Source organism: Acanthopagrus latus, chromosome 16 (genome assembly GCF_904848185.1).
Source record: "Acanthopagrus latus isolate v.2019 chromosome 16, fAcaLat1.1, whole genome shotgun sequence".
NCBI classification, from domain to species: domain Eukaryota; kingdom Metazoa; phylum Chordata; class Actinopteri; order Spariformes; family Sparidae; genus Acanthopagrus; species Acanthopagrus latus.
This window is the reverse complement of record NC_051054.1, coordinates 13,650,025-13,671,432: the sequence shown is the minus strand read 5'-3', so window position 1 is coordinate 13,671,432 and position 21,408 is coordinate 13,650,025. Positions and strand designations below refer to the sequence as shown.

The following is a 21,408-nucleotide window of genomic DNA, read 5'->3' as shown; positions in this document are numbered from 1 at the left end:
AACTTTTGGAGAAACGCCACCCGTCATCATGCTACAATGGCCAGTCACACACCACAATAATAGTTAATAGTGGCAGTTTTTTCATGTTTTAATATACGTGCTGGTCAACACGACACGCTCTGAGTCGGGGAGAAATGGATAGTTTCATAAAGGCCAAAAAAGACACATTACTAAAATGCTTAGGTCCGCCCAATGGAGTATCTATTGTGATGAAGTAGCAGGGAAGAGAAATTACTCTACAAACTTGTTGCAGATGGAGAAAGCCCAAGGTCCCAAGCCGGGAGCTGGAAACTGGGCGCTATATCCAGGCGGAGTGCAAAGACCAAACAATTATGCTCTCCCGCTTGTGTCCTCCCACATCGCCGTGCAGCTCGTGATTTGGTCTTTTACAGCAACATGGTTTTAGCCTGGGTGACCTCAGTGGGAATCAGAGCCAAAAGCCCATTTATTCAGTTTCCCCACAGTATCAACCAACTCGAGAAAGGATCCTCAGACCTCACTTTGACTGCCCAAAGTCAAAGTGAGGTCTGAGGATCAAAGTTTCAATAAACTATTTCGTGCCTCACTCACAAAAGTCTCCTATTATGGGCACTATTCTTTGCAATACACTAAAAACCTATGAGGTAAAATTACAAGCAGACATAATAAGTTATGTTTAATGAGTTTATCTTTAATGCAGGAAAGCTTAAAGTTTATCTGTTAACACCACAAACACTGTCGGTCCTTAGGAAACAGCCCTATTTCACTGCGATCAGCGTTCTCCACAGGCAGCGCACAGCTGCAGTCATCAGTGAGCGCATGAGCTATATGTGCCGCAGCAGCTAGTATATTTGCAGCGGGCCCACCGGGGGACCCTGTCTTTATCCTCATCTGATTTGTGTTTGTGTAATTCGCAGCACGGAGGGGGGCACGTTTCTTTTCCACTTGAGGCTTCTTAGACTGGAGCCTGAGACTGAAAGCAGGGCCGGCCTCCCGCTGTGGGACAGCAGCAGACGGGTCAACGCGCAAACAAGGAGCCACACAGGAGCCTCAGGTATGGATGCAGACTGTACGTGGTCCATGAAAACCAAAAAAAAACAGGCTATAAATAAATGTCCAAGACCTTTTCTCGAAGGTTGTGTCCACATAGTAAATGCCTAGAGGCACACTTCATGCTTACACAGATCCAGAGGAAATTTCCATCTGTTCAGCATGGAACTGTGAGGCAGTCATTTGCACACTCATCGCCGTTCACAGCTTTAGCACCAGAACTACTACTAATTCCAATTCAATTTAATGCAAATGTTACAGATAGGATATACTTTCTCAAGTGCATCCCCAAGTGGGGCCTTCCTGAGGTTTAAGCTGGCTGTAACCAGAGCTGGAGATGTCTACTGAGTGGTTTCAGGCGTAGGTAAACCGTCCTAGAGAGATTAGGTTCAGTGCAACTGCTCTGCCACTCTGCTTCACTGCTCTTATGCTTTAAGATAGAAGGTGTTGCTCAGATACTGGGCAAATAGCACGAGGGAAAAGCCTCAACTGTCAGCGTGAGCCTTCTCTTGTCAGTTGGCCCGTACTGCTGCAGGTAATAAACAGACATATGTAGACACTGCAGGACTGTTTGCTCCCAAACTGTGAGTCGGAGCCCACCCAGCGGTCACAAGACACATCTGAAGGGTCGTGAGATGACAAACAGGACAGGAATGAAAGAGAAAGTGGTATCTGGGACACAGAGTCATTTCTTAATCAGACTTTCCTCTAATTTCTATGTAATTTCTCGTGATTTCTCCAATTTTACATCGTCTCTTCAGAGAATTAAAAACAAAATCACGAAAATGTCGCTTTATTTTAAGTAGGGCTGCACAATATGGGAAAAGCAGTACAATGTAACATTGCAAATGCAAGTGGGGACGGTCATTTTTTTCCCCTTTCATAATTTTTTTCGGAGAATGTGAGTCGACAGCCCGCCCCGCTCTCTCTGACTGATCACCTGTTGGACGTGGCGAGCAGACAGCGAATGTTCTAGACTTTCACTGACTTGACGAGCGCAGCACGGCCCGCTGGTTGGCAGCAGGCAAAGACGGGGGTTAGTGTGTAATCATTAGATACGGTGTGACCAATGGAGAGGGCTGTGACAGTAATGCGTGTGTCCTCTTTGATCGATGCAGGTGCTAAAGAGGAGCCATAGGAAATTGTGATAAGTCAGGCTGTTGAAGAAATAAGGCGGGGCTAATGCTTGAAACTTGATGCAAATTTAGTCTTTTTCAAGTTGTTATTGTACTTTAGAGTCTGAATCTGTCAAAATAATCTAATACATTTATTCATTATGTGCAGCCCTGTAACAGAGACATGGTCATACATTAGGCAGTTCACCTTTTTGTTCTTGATGGATTGACTGGTTGATCAACAGAAAGCTGTTACTTTTCTGATAATTAATTCATCAGTTTAGTCACTTTTTCCAGCCAAAAGAACAACAAATATCAGTGGTTCCAGATTCAAAGCTGTAAGGATTTGCCCAATAACGGTGACCTGGAACACAGGACAGGTTTATCCACAGAACATGGCACCGTGCAATGTTTTACATCAAAAGTAATATCGCATTATACCCAGAAGACTGACCCTCCGCAAACAGCATTAGTGTGCATTTATCCTGGTGCTCCATGCCTCGTGTAAGAGGGCAGATAAGCAGAATCCGCTCCCTGAATCAACCAACACGCCTCTGTCTCGTTCAGAGATAAAGTTCACCTCCCCTGGATGAAGGTGCAGCTCGGGGGCAGAAGGGGGGAGGAGCGGCAGCGCAGAGGCAGGATGCACTGACAACTGTCAACTGCAATATCACAGTTCCTCCCATCTTTCCCCGCTGCCAACCAGCAGGCCGTGCTGCGCTCGCGCTTGAGGCAAGTCTGTCAAACGTCTAGAACATTCCCTGTCTGCTCACCACATCCAACAGGTGAACTGTCAGAGAGAGCAGGGTGGGCGGGAGCGAGCGTTCCAGAGCTGCACGAGAGTGGATAGCGTGTAATATGACGCCTCACCACTGAACAAAGTAGGCAGTCTAGAGCCAGGCTAAGCCAGGCCTTACCCTCCCAGCCACTCCCCAAAGTCCAGAGAAAGAGAGATTTTAGCAACTCCATAAAGCTGTCACGCCGCACTCGCTGTGCACTTCTCCCCTCCGAGGGGCCAAGCGGCTGAGTGGCAGAACAACAAATAGAGAACACGGGTCCTGCCACAGCGGACCGGGTCTCTGGAGTGTCATGTTCCCAAAGTTTGTCCAAGTATAATAGTGTTCAGCAAGCAAGTCCCATGACAGAAGCTGTTATTGGTGGTAAAAGTGTATCCATTCAGCATTGTACTGATTCATTTGATCTCCTCTCAGCATTGTTATCACTAACGAGGGTTTCAAAGTGTTATGAAATACTTAATAAGACTAATGAGCAGGGATGATGGCTGGAGATGAGAGATTAAGCTCGAGGAGAAAAAAAAAGATGTGTAAAATTGGACAAAAGAAAATGAATGTTTAAAGGGACATGCATTATTCCTGCAAAGGTGGTTTTAAAGTGGGTGAATAATTTAAATTAAGACCTGTACATTAAAAAAAAAGTAAAAACCAACAACAGTAATCACATTACTGTACACATGAATATACCCGCATGCAATGCTTTGACGCGTCTGAACACCTCGACTACCTTCCACTCAAGTGTAGTCCATAGGGCACACAGGTTAAAAGATCGGGAGGGGTTTGCATACGTGGTCACCAAACGTACATCGCTCCCTAGTTAAAATCCCATCCAGCTGCTGCGACGGGGCATCATTTGTTATGCAAAAAAACCCAGAGGCAGCGGGTTCAACGCCCTCTGCAAACACGGGCATGTCAGTGCGTCCTGCCTCTGCGCTGCCGCTCCTCCCCCTCTGCCCCCGAGCTGCACCTTCATGTAGGGGAGGTGAACTTTATCTCTGAACGGGACGGAGGTGTTGGTGTGTTCAGGGAGCGGATGCTGCTTATCTGCCCTCTTACGCAAGGCACGGAGCACCAGGATAAATGCACACTAATGCTGTATGCAGGGGGGTCAACCTTCGGGGTATAATGCAGTATTACTTTTGATGTAAAACGCTGCTCGGTGCCGTATTGCACGGATAAACAAGTCCCGTGTTCCAGGTCACCCTCATCAGGTTTTGAATCCTTTCTTTCTGAGGGGCTGTCGCCACTGTGATTCATGTTTTGTTAGCTATCTATTTAAAGCTCTCCCCGGAGGAAACATCTACTGTTTACACCTGCACTCATAACCTTGAATTCTGGGGAGAAAAAAAATAACAGCAAAGACAATCTGTGTGTGTGTGTATGTGTGTGTGTGTGTGTGTGTGTGTGTGTGTGTGTGTGTGTGTGTGTGTGTGTGTGTGTGTGTGTGTGTGTGTGTTGATGAGCCATGGTCACAGATGGAAGCCTGGGGGCAGAATCATCAACGTCATTGTGACCAGACTTGTATGCCTCAAAAACAGACAAATGAATGAAGACACAAATACGAGATCGCCCCATAGTCGACTGATATGAAACATTTATATAAACTAACATCTAATCTGTCATTTTGGACAAGATTGTGGCTCAACAAATGTTGTCATACTTCCACTTGCCATTTCAGCTTTATTCATGAGGCAAATGACGGGAATTTCATTTATAAATTTGTGGGTTTCTGACACTTCCAGGAACCCTGAGGTCGGCTGACAATTTCAGTGGAAACCTGATTAGATCCACTTCACTCGTGCTTACTTGTGCATGTGCTCCAGGCCGGCGAAGACCATGACGCTGTAGGACAGACCGCTCTGCACCAGGAAATGGAGAGAGTACCTGCGGAGAGACAGACGCCATGAATGATACGCCATATTATTGATCTCACGTTCATCATTTTCTAGTGACTTTTTATTTTCATCACTATAGCCTTGACTTGAAATAACCTAAAAATGTATCTATAGGCCTGTTAAATCACAATATTCTCTCTCTCTTTGGTGGCACAAGCTCCTCGTCTGCCATGCTGCTAGCTACAACTGAAAGCTCCAGGCTGCAAGCAATGATGATTTTCAACATGATTGATAAACATGCTGTTGTCCCGATAGTAAACCATGCCGTTAGCCATGGTGACAAGCTTGGGCAATTCAAAATATATTAGCGAACCAACATAGGACTGTAAGTCAGCACGTTTAGTGTTTTGTTTTGGTTTTGTTTTTAAATCGGTGATAAAATCCTTTATCGTCTCAACTACTGATGATACGTATGTCGATTATTCTGTACATTGTTTTGTCGATTTATCGATCAGTTGGCGCCTTTTAATGTCAGACAATGGCGTAAAATGTCAATTAGCACTTCCAAAAACCCAAGATACAGTCAAAACTGCAAAATATTCACATTTTAAGAAGTGAATTGAAATGGTTCTCCCAAGGAAGAGCCACATGAAGTCATCTCTCTAATCACCACAGCCATCTAGGCCACATTACTCTATGGTTTTTTTCCATGTAAGATGGATTTGCTGGTCAATGCGGTCATGTGACCCTTAGAAACAGAAGTCAGAGGCCATTAACCACTGCAATCTCTATGATCCGCCTGATAAGTCGACCATGGACGCCTCCAAGATAACCATGATCTGAAACCGTCCAAACTCACCCCTAATTCACAGGAAAAAGCATTTTCTTCCTCGTATCAGACTGCACCAGACCTCGTTTGCTCTCGATATTATGATCCACATCCTGCTGCTTTGTCATCCCCAAAACAGTCATTAGGAAGAGGAAATAACAGCATTATGAAACCGCTGTCACACCGTCAGCCATGTGAATCCAGACCTTTGTCACCATAATGTGTCATCTCGGTCACAGGGCAAGAGAGTGACTCTCACCATCGCACCATAATCTCGACTGATTCACATGCCTTTCGAGCTGCAAGAATCTTTAAATCGCACCATTACAGCGAATTGTGCACGAAAGTCTGACTTACATCCACATTTCTTTCTTCCCGGGACACACAAACACACACGCACAACACACAGTTCACGACAGCAGCAGCTACCAGATGGGTCTTTGAAGGGCACAGTGTGTGATGCTAGCGACGTCAAGCCCTCCAGGAGAGGAGAGATGCCACAATGTGTTAGGAGTGAGTCAACAAAAGAGGGCAAGGACATCGGGGGTTGGCGGGGAGCAAGGGGGCAAAATCTGGGTGAATCAAATGAACTGCGTGGCAAATAAAAAGGGTAAGGAACGCAGGAATATCTGAGGAGGGGTGGTGATGAAGATAAGGGGTAAAAGTTTGTTTTAGTTTTGCAGTAAAAATGAAAATTTCAGTGTTAAAATGTTCAATCCCAACAATCCAACTTCACATCTCAATTGCAGCGTCTGTCAAAATAATCCCAGTGCGGTTGTTTTCACCCCATCGCGCAGCCCTAAAAAAAGATCTCTGAAAAAGCTGCTACGTTCTCTCAACTGTTCGACGTCCTGAAATTGTTTTTTTTTTTTTTTTTCTCTCCTGTGACATTTAGAAAACAAGCTCGTGTCTTGCTGACAGAGAGGGGAAGACATCCCAAAATAAACCAACACTCTGCAGCATCTGTGAGGCAGATCCTCTAGGGCTGCAGGCAGGTGCCCTCCAAGACTGAACCGACTGCGTGAGTGTGTGTGTGTGTGTGTGTGTGTGTGTGTGTGTGTGTGTGTGTGTGTGTGCATATGTGCGTGCGAATAACAGGGTGTATAACACAAATGCAAGCCAGTGCATGGATGGAAGCGAGCTGCACTGGCAAAAGTCGATCGAGATCCTTTAAACAATTCAAGCTCCATCTATGTGACCTTGAAGTTACACCCGTCTTTTTTGAATCTTTCATTACATCATGACCGTACCGCATGATCACTGAACAGCGTGGTTTCAGTGATATTTAGAAGTTTAAAGCGATTAGAACACTTTTATTCCCTTATTTAGTGTTATAACATAAAACACTTTAGCCAAGTACAATAAAAAGCCGTATTCTAGCTTTATAAAATGTATCCGCGTGTAGATTTTTAAAAGGGGATTGTGCTCTATTAATTACCTTGGCACGTAAACTCTCTGGCAGGCTCGCACAGACATAAACTTCATTTATTGATTGTTTGGCCCATTTGGACAAAGAGGCTGTCATGGTCAAGATGATACATCAACTTGGTGAATAGTAACTTCATTTTCTTTTGCTTTTCGTACATAAATGTATAAAACTTTAAAAAATAAAAATACTTGTTTTGTTGCCCAGTAAATCAGCACCCTTTCACATGTCAGTGACATGTACAGGCACTTTACTTGTGCCATTTTACTAGTTCTGTGTTTCACTTCCTTATTTTTTTTTTTGTTATTTCTGTTGTATAGCGAGGATGTGATGGCAATCTGCCAACATGTTATGATTGCAGATGTCATTTTGGCAGAAACATCTCAAATGCTATTCTATTGATCTTTTTCCTTTCTCATGTTAAATGCAGAGTTAATCATGTACATTTATTTCAAACAATAAAAGATCTATTCGTAACTAAATATCAGTCCGTGCTTTAACTGAGCAACACAAGTCACTTTTGACACTGGCACTGTTATGACATCTGATTCATGAATGAGTTGCGCCACATGACCTCTCCGAGCCACAACAAATAATCTGATCCGGCCGCAGCTCGCGGACACGAAACCGTCTATCTCCACGCCAGATCAGATAAAACCCTGTCACATATAACCTGGCGACCAGGTAACATTTCACCTGTTTGGCATTTTCCAACTAGCCTGATGTCAGGCTAGTGTTTCCCCAGGTTTGCTCTCCAACACACAAACACACGCGCACATACACACAGCTGCACTTTGAGAGGCACTCTGGCAGAGGTACAGTGGGTTGTCTATTACAAGGCAATAGCTTTCTAATTGCATATCAGTTACTACCCGATCGACCCATTTGCTTTGGCGAGGATGAGGAGAATGAGGACAGGGCGAGGGAGAATGAGGAGGGAAAGGGCAGCGATGGGGGGATGGCGGGAGCGAGAAGAGAGGAGGAGGAGAAGGAGGGGGATGATGATGGCTGACAAGCAGCAAACAAGGAAAAAGGTGTGGGATGATAACAGGAGAACAAAAGGAACCAATGAGAAACAGCAAACTCGGTGGGCTGACTGGTAAAAGTAAGATGATGAAAGGAAAGGCTCCTCATATCAATCCTATTACTCAGAGCAACTATCACTGATGAAACAACAATGAATTTGCATTGTAATATTGTCGCTGATTTCACTGTGATCCTTCTTGGAAAATCTTCCTCTATACAAGAGCTGAAGCAAGTAGCACATCTGAAGCACGAGACATTCAAAAGATGTCACAGTTTGCTGTCAGCTGTATGTGCATCCTTCACTATACTTGACATCGTACAGGCCAAACAATTCATCGATTAATCTGCCAACTTATTTTTCACATTAATTGATACATAAAAACAATAGTCGTTGCCGCACTTTGAACATGTGAGCTCTGTTAGATACCCTTCATGTCGTTCAGTGATGTGCTCATTTTATTCCCACAGGCAACCAACCAACTGCCGATAAAAATGAATATCTGTGAGACTGTGCGAGTGGCAGCTGGTCATTAAACAATCAACACTGAAATTTTATACACGATCTACTAAGAATTTAATCAAAATCACATTAAATTACACAATTAGTGAGAATGTTAGTTTATACTTTGTTTCATTATTCTCTTCCAACCCCAGGGTTTATCACTCCACCTATAAACTGAGTAATTTGAGTTTAAATGTGACATTATCACTGCCCTCCGATTCATTTTTCATTCGACTGATGTCATCACATGTTCTGCTCAGGTAACATTTCATTATCAAATAATCTGCTGTTTTGCAAGAATCCAAACGTGAGCTCTCACTGGTTCTTCCACTTTTGCGGCTGTGCTCACAGATCCAGCACGTTAGCATGTTGCTAATGCTAGCAAGCCAGCTAAACATCAGACCACACTAAGAGCAAATATGGCGCACCATTTAATTTACTATCCAGTCACATCTGCTATTTGTACTTTCTTTCTTCGATTATAAAGTGTATCAGTGACCAGTGCAGATAGAAACTGTTAGTGATTTGGTTTTAAGGAGTTAGGTTGTCACGCTTTCTTCTGCTTGAACAGAAAGACTCCTTTCCACTTCTCTAAAGGCCACTATCAATAAATCTGTCTCATTTTCTGACTTATGAATAAACTGTTTTATCTATAGAAAACAAAAAATGCAGTGACACCTGCTCATCATGGTTTGTCTTATCCAACGAACATTCCAAAACTCCTAGTGGAAACCAGCCCAATGTTTGCCATCGTCGCTTGACAAACGATTTAAAAGATTAATTAATTTTCCAAACACTTTTTGATTAACTTTCAGATTAACAGACTAATCGTTTCTGCTAGAGCTAACACACTCAGGGACATGCTCTGGGGTTGATGGAAAGGCATTCTGGGAAATGTAGGTTATCGCCAACTGAAGCAGAAGTGGCCACTTAATTATATAACATTTCCTTTAATTACATAACACTACAAAATATTTTCATATACCAACACCGTAACCATGAGATTAACAAACAATCCTTAAGAATAGAGTAATGTTTGTACAAGAAAGCATGGAATTAGGACATGGACACAATCTGCAGGAAAAGGAGCTCGCCAACATAATATTGTAGGCAGAATTGCTGAGGAAGGAAGGAAGGAGGGAAGGAAGGAAGGAGCAGAATATAAAATGACAGTGATGACAAGAAAAGAGCTGCGGGATAAACAGAGCAGTGACTCACCAGCCAAAGCAGAAGAGAGCCAAGTAGAAGCCCAGCAGAGTGGCCACCACATGTCTGATGAAAGGACTGGTCTTACTGGGGTGGAGGTAGATCCGAAACCACACAGCCATCAGCAGGGCGAACAGCTGACACGCCACAAAGTTTACCTGCACACAAAAGGGACACACACAAAAGTGATGTCAGAGATCGGGATGACTTCGTGGAGACTGGCAGCCAGAGCTGGGCCTTCGCCAAGGTCTGGGATTGCAGCGATGATAAGGAATACAATTAAGGTGTGAGTAATCGTTAAAGCCAGTTGATATCTAGTGACCGAGTCACGGTGACGTTGCACCAATAACGCAACTTCCAGGGAGACAACAGTTGATCAGTATTGCAGAGATAGGCAAACTCTGCAAAATTCTTAACTTATTTTCACTGTCCTTTTCAGCCATAACTGCAACACTTAACGATATCATTTAACCTAATGGTACTGTGTTGCTTTGCGAGAGTCAACAGCGACATCTTAGACTAGTTAACCGCTAGTTTTGAGGTGCACTCGAGCCATCAGTTTCTTTAGTGGCCCAACCGCTAAATTTGATTTCCAAACCAATAGTGAAATTGTTCAATCATGTATTTTACATGAATTGGATGTATACATTTTGCAATAGCATCATAAAAAAAAAATCAGAAATTCAGCTGTTTTGCACCAACACAACTGCACCTACTTACGTTTTATGTTTTCACTCAGATGCGAAGTTTTCATAGTGAGCGGGCTAAACCGTGCCTCAACTGTCCCCGAAGCACTCAAGCATCATCTCTCAACGGATATCAGCCTTTTCTAAAAATGCATGTGTTATTGTGTTGTATATAAATACATGCCGTCTGACCGGTCAGGGCAAAGCCCGGTTAAAGTGGGTGTTTGAGACCTTATTTCATCTCCTAATGTCTCCAAATGGCACGGCAAAGAGGCTTTACTCCGGACAATAGAGAGATTGACTGGATCCATCCAGGGAAGCACAATGGAGACCTCTCTGTTTGATTGCCAGCACTTTATCTCTACTCATCCTGAACCACATGGCGAAAGATAGGGGGAAAAAAGGGAGGAGGTGGTGGGCATATATAACATACAGCACCCTATTGATCTGATTGGATGCAGTTATCCAGTAAATTTGATTCTTTTTATGGCTGCGACCTCCTACTCTGTCGACAGTCTGGTTGATTTTCCCCTCACTGACATCATCAGTGGAGATAACGCACGGCGTTGTGTATTTGTGTACATGTCTGCATATGTCGGCGATGACTCAGGGACGCTGTTTGATGCGTCTCGCCATCCCGCTGTCCCGTACGGCTGAGCAACTCATCGCACTCGTTATCGAAAAACACACACTCCCGCTCACACATGAGCACAGGCTAAAAGCCCCTCAGATTTATTTCTCCATTTCCTCTCTAAGTCAGCTTTCTCTGCCATCAATCCCCCGTTTACACCCGCATAATAACACGCAAGGCCAATACCAGAAGAGCTGCTATTCCTGCACGGTGACGTCGCCTCGCATTTGTGGTCGCATGTGCTCGGTGGCCGTGCACGTCTTATCCAAAAGCCGATTTGGGACAAGAGCAGAGAAACTGCACGGCAGACACAAGCTCACGTTACACTAAATAGTGCAAGAAGTGAAATTAAGACTTATCTGCCAGGAACCGTTCATGTTTGTTTGATGCCATGATCAGTGATGCATGTCTGAAGGCACAATGGCCCGTCCATGTATATAGGTCATGTTAACAGATCCGTCTGGCCAGCAAAGCAGTGAAAGGCTAGAGACACCACGAGAGCCATCCATTGTCTATGCATCCTGCATGATTAATAAGAGCGAGGGAGGGAGGGAGACGGGCGGATATAGCCTTAAGTAGGTGCTTTAGTCTGCACGATGTAGCGCCAAATCATCTGCCGCATTAGCCTGAGTGTACCACATCCCGTGGCGCTTTAGCAGCAAAAGTGGCAGTTTTGGTTTCACTGTGACCATATAAAAAAAAAAAACACACTGACACACACACACATACGTGAAGCACAGGAGCTGTCCTCTTTTGTCCGGTCTGGTACTGTTCAATGGAGGAACCCAGTTGGGACTGGGATGAGGGTAATTAACAAATAATCCAGCCAGAGAGCCTAAAAGAATAGAGTGTGAGCACAGTCCTGATGGTACTGGCTGATCCACACGCTGAAGCAAAACTAACAACAGTTAAAAAGTAAACCAAGGTGTGTCGCGTTATCTCCTTATCGCGTTTTTATGGAGCCTAAAAGCAAACGACCAGTCATCTGCCTGGCTCGTATGAATCCAAAGCAAACAACCCACCCCACCCGTGTGCCAGTAAATGTCGGGGTTTATTCAGACTGGCATTTATTGCAATCATTCAACCATGAATAATACAGGGAGCAGGCCTTAGTTTTAACCTATATTGATTTGCTTCTCATGTGCAAAATGTGAGCGTCGTGCCGATTCACGTTCTCTCTGGTGCAAGTGATCAGGACAAAATTTGTGCAAAGATCACCCTCTCTTCATTTGTAATCTCGAGTGCTAAAAACAAAAAATTAAAAAAAAACATGTCGCCCCGGCAATGACAGCGACTCGCAAAAACCGACCTCCGCAGGCTACCCCATCTCACGCAAGCGGTATTTACCCAATCCACAGCTTTGGATGTCATTTCACGCTTTGATTACTTCAAGCTGCTCCTTTAGAGGAGAGGACACTGCTCGTTGGTCGACTCGTCGGCCTGCGCGCCTGCACTATGAATGACTGGCTCATTTGCCAAACATCCCACACTTACTTATAGTCGATTTATCAATGCAACCGGAGACGCAAAAAAAAAAAAACAGACGTCAACAAACTACAGACAAACATCTGTTAGCGGCTGTGTTATTGAGAGAATGAAAACACAGACACATATATCTTCGGTTATTATGAACTACTGTCCAAGTGACTGTTTCCTTACAAATCACTTGTAGCTGAACTAGGACTACTGTCTTTGCACTAGCCTGAGAGCAGGAGAGTGTGTAATCAGCCCCTCCCTGGATATGAACACATTGCTTTGTAAGACAGGAATTTCATGTGGGAGACTGGAAGGGCGTGACAGAGGAACTGCATTGTTCACAGCTCACTTGAAAGCTGACTGTGAGGCAAAAGAAAAAAAAAAAAGAAAAAAGCTCTGACTGAGCAATTTATCAACTGTGAATTATCCGCTCTTAAGCTTTTCATACACTATTAAGAGTATGACTGCAGTTGTCGAGTTTTGACGGTGGTTACATTTTGATTATGAAGCATGACTGATTAGTTGGAACTCTGAGCCGCAGGAGAACAGCAGGTGGCTTCACGACAAAAACCTGCGGCGCAGCCCTCCAGCGAGCAGCTCGAACGCTCACTTTTATACAACCCAATTCCATAGAGAAATATAATTTGAGGACGAGGCACTGAATTCATGATTTTGAGGCAGGAGCCACCAACATCCACGCGCAAAGAAGATGTACGAGAACAGATGACCTCCGACAAGCGACAAATAAAAACAGCAGCAGGAAACGTTCAGCGTTACTTTATAATGCTGCCTTCTGGGGGGGAAAGAAAAAAAAATAAATCAAACCTCTCAATATTCAAGAAGGCCTTCTTTGTTTGTTGACAAGATTAGCCAAGCCTGCTTTTTCAAAAGAGCAATCTTTGGCGGTGATGAGATGCGTGAAAATCGTTCTGGCCGACTGTGAAAAGGCCCACTGTTGTCTACTTGTGCAGACTTGTAATTGGACCTGTTGATTACTGCCGGGTTTTATCGGAGACCTCGGGTGCCCTGGAACTGCACTCGCTGAGGCACTGACACACAGAAAGCTTGGGTAATTAATGAAGTGGGAAATGTCGTGAAAGACGCTACTTGATAAGTCTCATCTTGTTCCAGATCACTAAAAAAAAAACAAAAAAAAAACACATGATCTGGTGACGCACGTGGGGAGACGAGCTTGTGTGCATACTTGACAGCGACAGGCGAGCAAATGTCTCATGTCCCATTTAAATTCAAATCCACACATTTTAATAGACTCAGTTCATTTGCATGCCTATGGAAAGTCTGTTGAAGTTTCACGGTCCACAAATGTATAAACTCACTCGTGCACACACCTGAGGAGGAATCAAGGAAGCACATTTTCAGCAATTTCTTTTAATGATGGCAGGATGCCTTAAAAATCAATTATCGACAGTCAATGAATGCATAATCAGTCGAATTCTTAACAGCAATTAATAGATGAATCATTAACATCCAATGCAGGGTGAGGCCAAGTTCACAACTCAATCTATAAAATGCTGTGAGAAAAGTAGACTGACACTGGGAGCGAATGCCAGCAGTTGCGAAATCAGCGGTCAAAGTAAACACAACTGTTTGGGTTTTTTTCACCTGGGCAGCCGTTATCTAACGAGTCCACAAGCTCGTTGACTTGCTAGATTTCACTCCCAGATGTGATTTCACACTGAACTGACACTGTGGCGTCCTGGCTTTGATTCCGGTGCCGCATGCATGGCGCATTCCACGTGAATGCAAAGAATTGTGGGATACGCGGCAGCCGCCGTTGCCGTCCTGGGTGCATGCCATATATTACAGCAAAGTTGTGATAACAAGGGGACGTCTGATAAAGCGCGGCATGAAGATAAGATCTGAACGTGCGAAGAGGCAACACCATTCTTGATTTTCAAAGGATTTGTTCATAGATAAGGCTAAGTGTGTTTCCCCCTCAGCCTGTCGCCAGTGTTGAGATAGCGCTTTACTGAATAAACATTTTTGCAATTGACAAGTGCCTGTGCCAGGGACGTCGCTTCTTCATTCATAATACATGGATCCACTCTTCCATTATTGATTCACGCTGAAGTCAACTCTACCCCGGGGTACAGCGCTCTTATTGTCTCAGAATGTAATGGCAGAATATCTGTCGCAGAACAGTTTGTAAGAGATTCAAAAGGAGCCGCGGCGAAACAAAATGCCACTGTTTTCAGATAAATCTCCCACTTGAACCCACTGAAATATGTTCATGGACAAAAGACTACATTGGGGAATGGGGGAGTGACCAAAAACAGAGTGAACTTGCAAACAAGTCTGTTTGGCAGATGACAATTATTCATGCCTCTTCTTCCTTGACACCTATGTAAACAAACACCAATGACACAATATTGGCTCCAAAAGCTCCAACAAACCGCCCTAACCAGGCTTGGTGAGAACACACCTTGGAACACCACTCCCTTTCTCTCAGTACCAGACAAAAGTGTCACAGATCTATCGTTTCTCATTAAAGTGAGGCAGAGAGGGTGCGAGACAACATGCAGATGTTTAGATGGGTGGCAGGCGCCAGTGAGCAATTAGCGCTTAAGAGCAATGAGCTATCAGGCAGCTCCCTCCTGGCAGCTGTGGCACGGGGGCCCGGCTCGGCTCGGCTCGGCTCGGCTTTAAGAAGCTACATTAAAGACTGTCACACAGACTGGCAGAGAGGCAGAGGAACTAAAGGGGAGGAGGGGGAAGTCATCGTGGTTGCAGTGGTAGACAGAGATAAGCCAGTTTCCTGAAGCTCCTTGTTGACTGAACTACAGTGTGCATGTCCCTGTGTCTGCGTACGTGTGAGGGAGGGTAACACGAAGCCCCCTGGGGCTAACGCGCTGCTCGTGTTCGTGTCGTCCCTGCACCGCTCCGCCTGTTTTTTCGCTCACTTCCTGTCTTCCCTCGCAGTTTTCCCCAGGCCTCCGTTCATCCTGAAATGGCACCAACAAGAAGCGCCGTGATCGTGAATGTGAAAGAGCACGTTACATGTAACGCCTCTCCTCCGTCTGTGCCTGCTAGTGTTTAAATCTAACTTATAAGCCGGACACGTCACGCTAGATAGGAGCTGCAGGCAGGCAGGCGGCAGGGTTGTGGAGAAAGGGAGGAGTGCCACGGGGTGGGGGGTGGGGGGGAACAGATGGATGGAGAGTCATTCATCCTCTGGGCATTGATTTTCCTCTTTTCCCTTCTATAAAATAAAACAAGAACAAGAATCTACAGCCAGGCCAGCAGCGCGGTGAGGCCCCCCCGACTCAGGCACAGCTGTGCTTTGGGCTTAACGCTAACGTCAGCGTGGCGAGTTCATCCTGACAACGCCAACACGCTGCATGTAGTGCATGTTTGCAACGTGAGTCTTCAGCGCGGGCCCGTCCGTGTTTGCAAATTAGCATTAAACAGTTATGAATGGCTGTAAAGGAAAAAGGAATAATAGCTGATCCAACAGAATAAAATGGTCGTATACATCTTAGGATGAAAATTCAAACAGCAATGTGTGAAAAAAACAAAACAAAACAGGACATTCAGATCGAATCCGACCTAACTGTACACTGACACCGCCTAACCTTTATTGCCTAGAGAAAACGCAGTGCGTTAGGTTCCCATGGGGCAGCGAGACAGATAAACATCTCAATAAAAACAGGCTTGTTGAGTCTGACCTGCTCTCTGTAGGTGCAGGACACCTTTCCCAAGGGAGCGCTCTTTGCTTGGGTAATGACTTTTACTCCTTCAGTGAGGCAGAGTAGTATCACACAGACATACACACACACGCGCACACGTGCACGCACACACATGCATACAACCGAGGTAATATTGCTTTTCATAAATAGTACTCCTCTCCTCCCCTCCCTGTGCTCGCTCCCTCTTTAGCACGCAGAGACTAAAATAGTTCCCCCTTTTTTTTTTGTGGGAAATAGCAGTGTATGCCTTCCTATCCGCGTCTTACTCACAGCAACTGGTGGGTTCCTGTCTTTGCACGTGTGCCTGCATCTGTTCGTGTGTCGACACAAAGTGGGGGATAAATTTAGACAAGTCATTAGCATAAAACCCTTTTTTTTTCTCCATGTTAAGTTACTACCCAAACCCCCACCCCCACCGCCTTCCCCTGTACAGCCTATGTGACGTCCTGTTCTGCACAGTCTCATTTAATTTCCATCAGCTGTAGTCCACAATGACTCATGCAGATTCACTGCGCTGCTGCTGCCAGAGCGGAGGGAGGGACCCGGAGCCTTGAAGATAAACTCGGCAAGCGTCACAGTCTGTATTCTACTCATAAAGTGGCTGGGGGGAGCATATATGACATACTATACTGTCCTGATCCTTCTTACGGAGCGCTATGGCACACACACACGGAAACGTCCCGCTGTCAGCAGTTTTGGTGTTTGGCGGCTGCCGGAGAGAGCGTTGATGTCTAATTCCCACAGAGGATTAAAAACAGCTGATGATAAGAGTGTTAGCAAATGTGACAAAAGGAGCTGGATGGAGCAGAGTCGGAGAGGGAGAGTTAGAAATTGGCTGCAAATTGTGGGGAACGCGCTAAATACCATCCGAGGACACGCACTGTTTACGAAGCCATACATTTATCCAGTCGATAACACGGATGGATCAATAATGTGGACCGGCGACACCGGCGCCCCATCCTCCACTGTTCAACCCAATTCCTGGCTGAATAGAAATGAGGGCAGTGGACTATCTGCCAGGGTTCTTCCACATGCGAACGCACACTCGCAAACAAACGCACGCACGGAGCCAAACAGAGACACGGCCAATGCCATGACTACTTTAGCCCCGGACAAATAAATGTGCCAGGCACAATCGGTCATGGCTCCCAGAGACAGGCTGACTTGTGTGTGTGTGTGTGTGTGTGTGTGCCCAGTGAAGCTAGATCATGCTGACAGTATGGGAACAACAGCATTCTTGTTCTTAGCTGCAACACAACAAAGCTTTGACTTGTATCATGCCAGTGGCGGTGCCCCCTTCAGCCCACTCACAAACACACACACGTACAAAAAAAATGAAAAAAAAAAAAAACAAAAACAAAAACAAAGAAGTCAAAACTTGGACATTTTGGCCACAAGTCGGTTTGACAAAAGGAATGAGTGTTTCATGAAGAGAGCTGAACACAGGCTTCGAATATAAGCCCGTGTTTTAGAAATGTACGACAATAATGAAGTGAGTGCCACACAGGTGGGAGCCGCACAAAGGCAGCCTGCACTGATGCACGCAGAGTGTTGAAGCCTGCAGTGTGGCGCTCTCCCCTCTGAGCCGGTCCACAGATCCCTGTCAGGCTCTTACGGTCAGGCAGGCTATTAATAGCCAAACAATCAACCATTCCTCACAAGGCAGCCAGCAGCACTGGGCCAGAACCCTCGCACACAATATACGCGCGCATGTGTGTGTAGTTCCTTTCCTTGAGCCACACGTACCCGACCCATGCGAAGATTACAGGGCTGCTTTCGGTCGGAAAGCGTCATCCGCGCCCTGAGCGGCCGCCGTGGTGCCTGATGGGGAAGTGCGATGATGAAAAATGTTAATGCTGCGGGATACGTTTACACCGCGATGGGCTGACCTTTGCTTGATGCGCTCGTGTGCGCACACTGTATGTTGCCATGTCAGTGCAGGAAACAAACAGAGCCGACAGAAGCAAAAGAGGGAGAGGGGAAAGGCAAAACCTTGTAATTAGCGAACACTATAGGAAGAGTCCTGTGTGGGCATTGCAGACCAGACGTGCTAACCACTGTCTGTGCACCCTTCACTGCAGACATCTCTCCCTCTCTCCCTTTAGGTTTCTTTCTTTTATCTTCGACTGTCCACAGACACGAGGAGCTTTGAAGCCACTTACCCCCTTTTTGATACGTGCAACTCCTATCAAACACTTACCAGCCATATAGTTTATGCAGGAGATTTACTGGCATCATCACAGAGAAGTGAAGACAAGGCAAACAGAGGGAGAGAGAGAGAGAGAGAGAGACAGAGAGAGAGAGAGGGGGGGGTGTTTTGGAGAAATAACCTGCAGCAGGCCCAAATGAAAGATGCAGTATGTTCCACAATGTTTTGCAGCAGCTAAACTAATAAACTGATGAAATTACTGCTCGACGATTATGTCACCCATTAAATATTCCCGCTGCCTGCAGATGCACGTCTCTTCGATGGTGCTGACAAATGTGGACGCATAAAACACAACAAGTAGGGAGCGTTTGCTTCACGCCCCTTTTTCGATACGCGCACATTACTCTTCGCAAACAACTTCCAGCAGCGCGGTGATTTACACAGTCAGGGACATACTTTTTACAGTGTGCTCAACTGGAAATTGGGAGAGCTGTGTTTTCTGTGCCAACCCTGACTTTTCTAGCGTATAGTATCAGTGAAAATGAATGACGACATACTCGGAGCAGAGCGACACCGGATCGTTACAGTAGGCAGGGCGGAACGTATCCACTCATCCAGGTCTCATGTATCCAGGACTGTATGCCAAGATGCCTCCAGACTCTGAATCCTGGCAGTCTGCACACGAGTTAGCCATGAAGGAAATATGCAGATAACTAGAAGGAAAATGACTTCATTAGAAATGCAGTAGTTGCTTTCAAAATAAGAGTTACGCTGTGGATTTCTTGCGATGGGTCGCCGACGTGGTGCGAGAGGCCGATGCAGCTAAAAGGCAGTGAGTCATAGCGGTGTCTCGGATTCTTGACCGAGAGCGGTATTACTAGGCTAGTGTCTGGTGTCATCACAGCCAATTTTATTCACACAGAGATGCTGGAGGAAAAAGAAAAATCCTGTTGCTCATGAAAAGCGAGCAGGACTGAGACGGCCTCAAACCAAAAACCTTAATGACCACCCTTGTGTTGTTTGAACACGGAGCCGCAGTTGCGGTTCCTTAATGTGGAACATAAAAAGACGGGGGATAACAGGGAGGTTGTGTCATCATGTATGATCATTAAATGCCTTAATGGACTGGATTTGAAGTAGCAACGTGTGCTGGAATCTCAAATACATCATTATCTGACAGCAACTACGATGCTCTTTTCTTTTATTCGTACTTGTGGCTGATAGTCGGCACATCTTTTTCTCTAGCTGATACTCCTTTACGTTTCGTGAATGGAAAAGTAAAGTTGTTGTGAAGACTACCCTGCATAAAACGGTGAGGAACCCTGGAAAACTGCTTGGTATATATATATAGTATACAAGGGACTGGTGAGGAATGGTAAAGTGAAGAGCATGTCCTTCAACTTCTTACTCTAAAACTCAAATCAATCACTTTGTTCCCTCTCCAGTGGGCTTCATTCCTGTCATTCTGTGGTCGAAACTCCAAACAAATATATAAGCCATCCTTAATGAATACTGAGCTCCCTTGGGAGCTATTACACTACATTCACTCACATCAACAAAAGCTGGACAGATTTGGAAAGATGGGCTTCGTTTCCCAGCAAAGCAGCACATCAGTAGCTCTTAAACAACTGCCTGTATGTCATTTTTTGTAGAGAATACATGAGGCTTGCAAGTCACGAGATGGAAGAAAATGACTTAGCCTAATGTTAAAGGGGAATTCTGGTATTTTCAAACCTGGGCGCCTCAGCAGCATTGGTTGCAACATGATCCAACCATACGGAAATTGAAGTTACATATGGTAGGTGTGCTTGTTGTTGCCACTGACCAGCTGAGGTCGTGACTCAAAGTGTCTGACAACAGAACGGAAACAATCATACAGAATTAGATGCTGACATCGAAGATCCTTTTAGTAACACAAGTCTAGTTCCGGGATAAGTCTTGTCAGAAATTTAAAATAATTTCCTTTTGTTCCTTTTTGCTCACCTGGAGAATTTTGATACGGAGGATTGTGTCTTGTTACCATAAAAAAAGAACGACAACATTCGCCAAAGCGCAGTTTTGAAAACTTTGCATTGAGTGCCATACCGCAAATCAAGCTCTTTGTGTTCCAGAGGCCCCAGTCCTCCACAGTACAAACATCCCACTGAAAGCTCTAATTCTGCCCCACCTAAAGGTCGGTTTATACCAGAGTGCTACAAAAGGCATTTTATCTGCTCATTAGCTCAGTTCACTGTGAAGCCCAAGACACTGAGCCAAATGGACTTAAAAGCCATGAGCTTGTAAAGCGCAACACGCAAATTCGACTTTTGACTTTGACACAATAGTTGCGTGTCTAGTGTGGGGAGACAAAAAAAAAAAAAAAAGGATTCGATTCCACACGAGAAAACACAATATTCCTAGCGTTGGCAGCCACCACCTAGATGAAAAAGGAAAGCAGTCAGTTGCTATGATACAGCACTGTATACGCAAAAAGTCCTCAATGGTGTGCTAAGAGTGGGGAGACAACCTTTAAAACAACAGATCTTCACAAATGACTGAACGCACTCTGGCAGGAGTCCGCAGTCAAGTGCTCACAGCTCCAATTAGAAGTGTTCACATCCAGAGCGGCGTGCGGGCTGTATAGACCGAGCATTTACAACGAGAGTCCCCTCGAAGTCTGGTACACAAAACTTCACAGCGACGCTCGGGCACGAGGACCGGACGCAGCACAAAAGGCAGGTTCTCCTGTCATGTTACAAAGGCTGTAAAAGCTAGGCTAACGTTACATAAGCGTGTTAGGTAACTGACATTTGCTGGTTGGATGAATGTTCTGTTTTCTACCACGGTGCTGCTCAGATATGTCACCGCAGACATTAAACGTTAGCGGCCACTGGAAGATGTTTCGTCTGACTCCAATGTCCCATTTAATGAAATTTAATTTTACAGGAGGGGGGAGGAGGAGGAGGAGGAGGAGGAGGTGATGGCGCGGGGCAGCACATTACAGCACGCAGTCTGTTT

The 21,408-nt window shown here is 45.2% G+C and overlaps 1 protein-coding gene across 6 annotated transcripts in view; it reads right to left on the bottom strand.

Moving 5' to 3' along the window:
- mboat2a (membrane bound O-acyltransferase domain containing 2a) overlaps positions 1–21,408 on the bottom strand; it is a 45,529-nt gene that overhangs the window by 11,541 nt on the left and 12,580 nt on the right. For 5 of the 6 annotated variants that reach the window (XM_037072091.1, XM_037072088.1, XM_037072089.1 and 2 more), the window contains 2 exons: positions 9,775–9,920; positions 4,745–4,822 (listed from right to left, as the gene is read on the bottom strand). In XM_037072091.1, the coding sequence (XP_036927986.1) occupies positions 4,745–4,822; positions 9,775–9,884 (188 nt within the window). In that variant the 5' untranslated portion in view covers positions 9,885–9,920. The remainder of the gene's footprint in view (positions 1–4,744; positions 4,823–9,774; positions 9,921–21,408) is intronic. The other variant, XM_037072092.1, reaches the window with a different exon arrangement.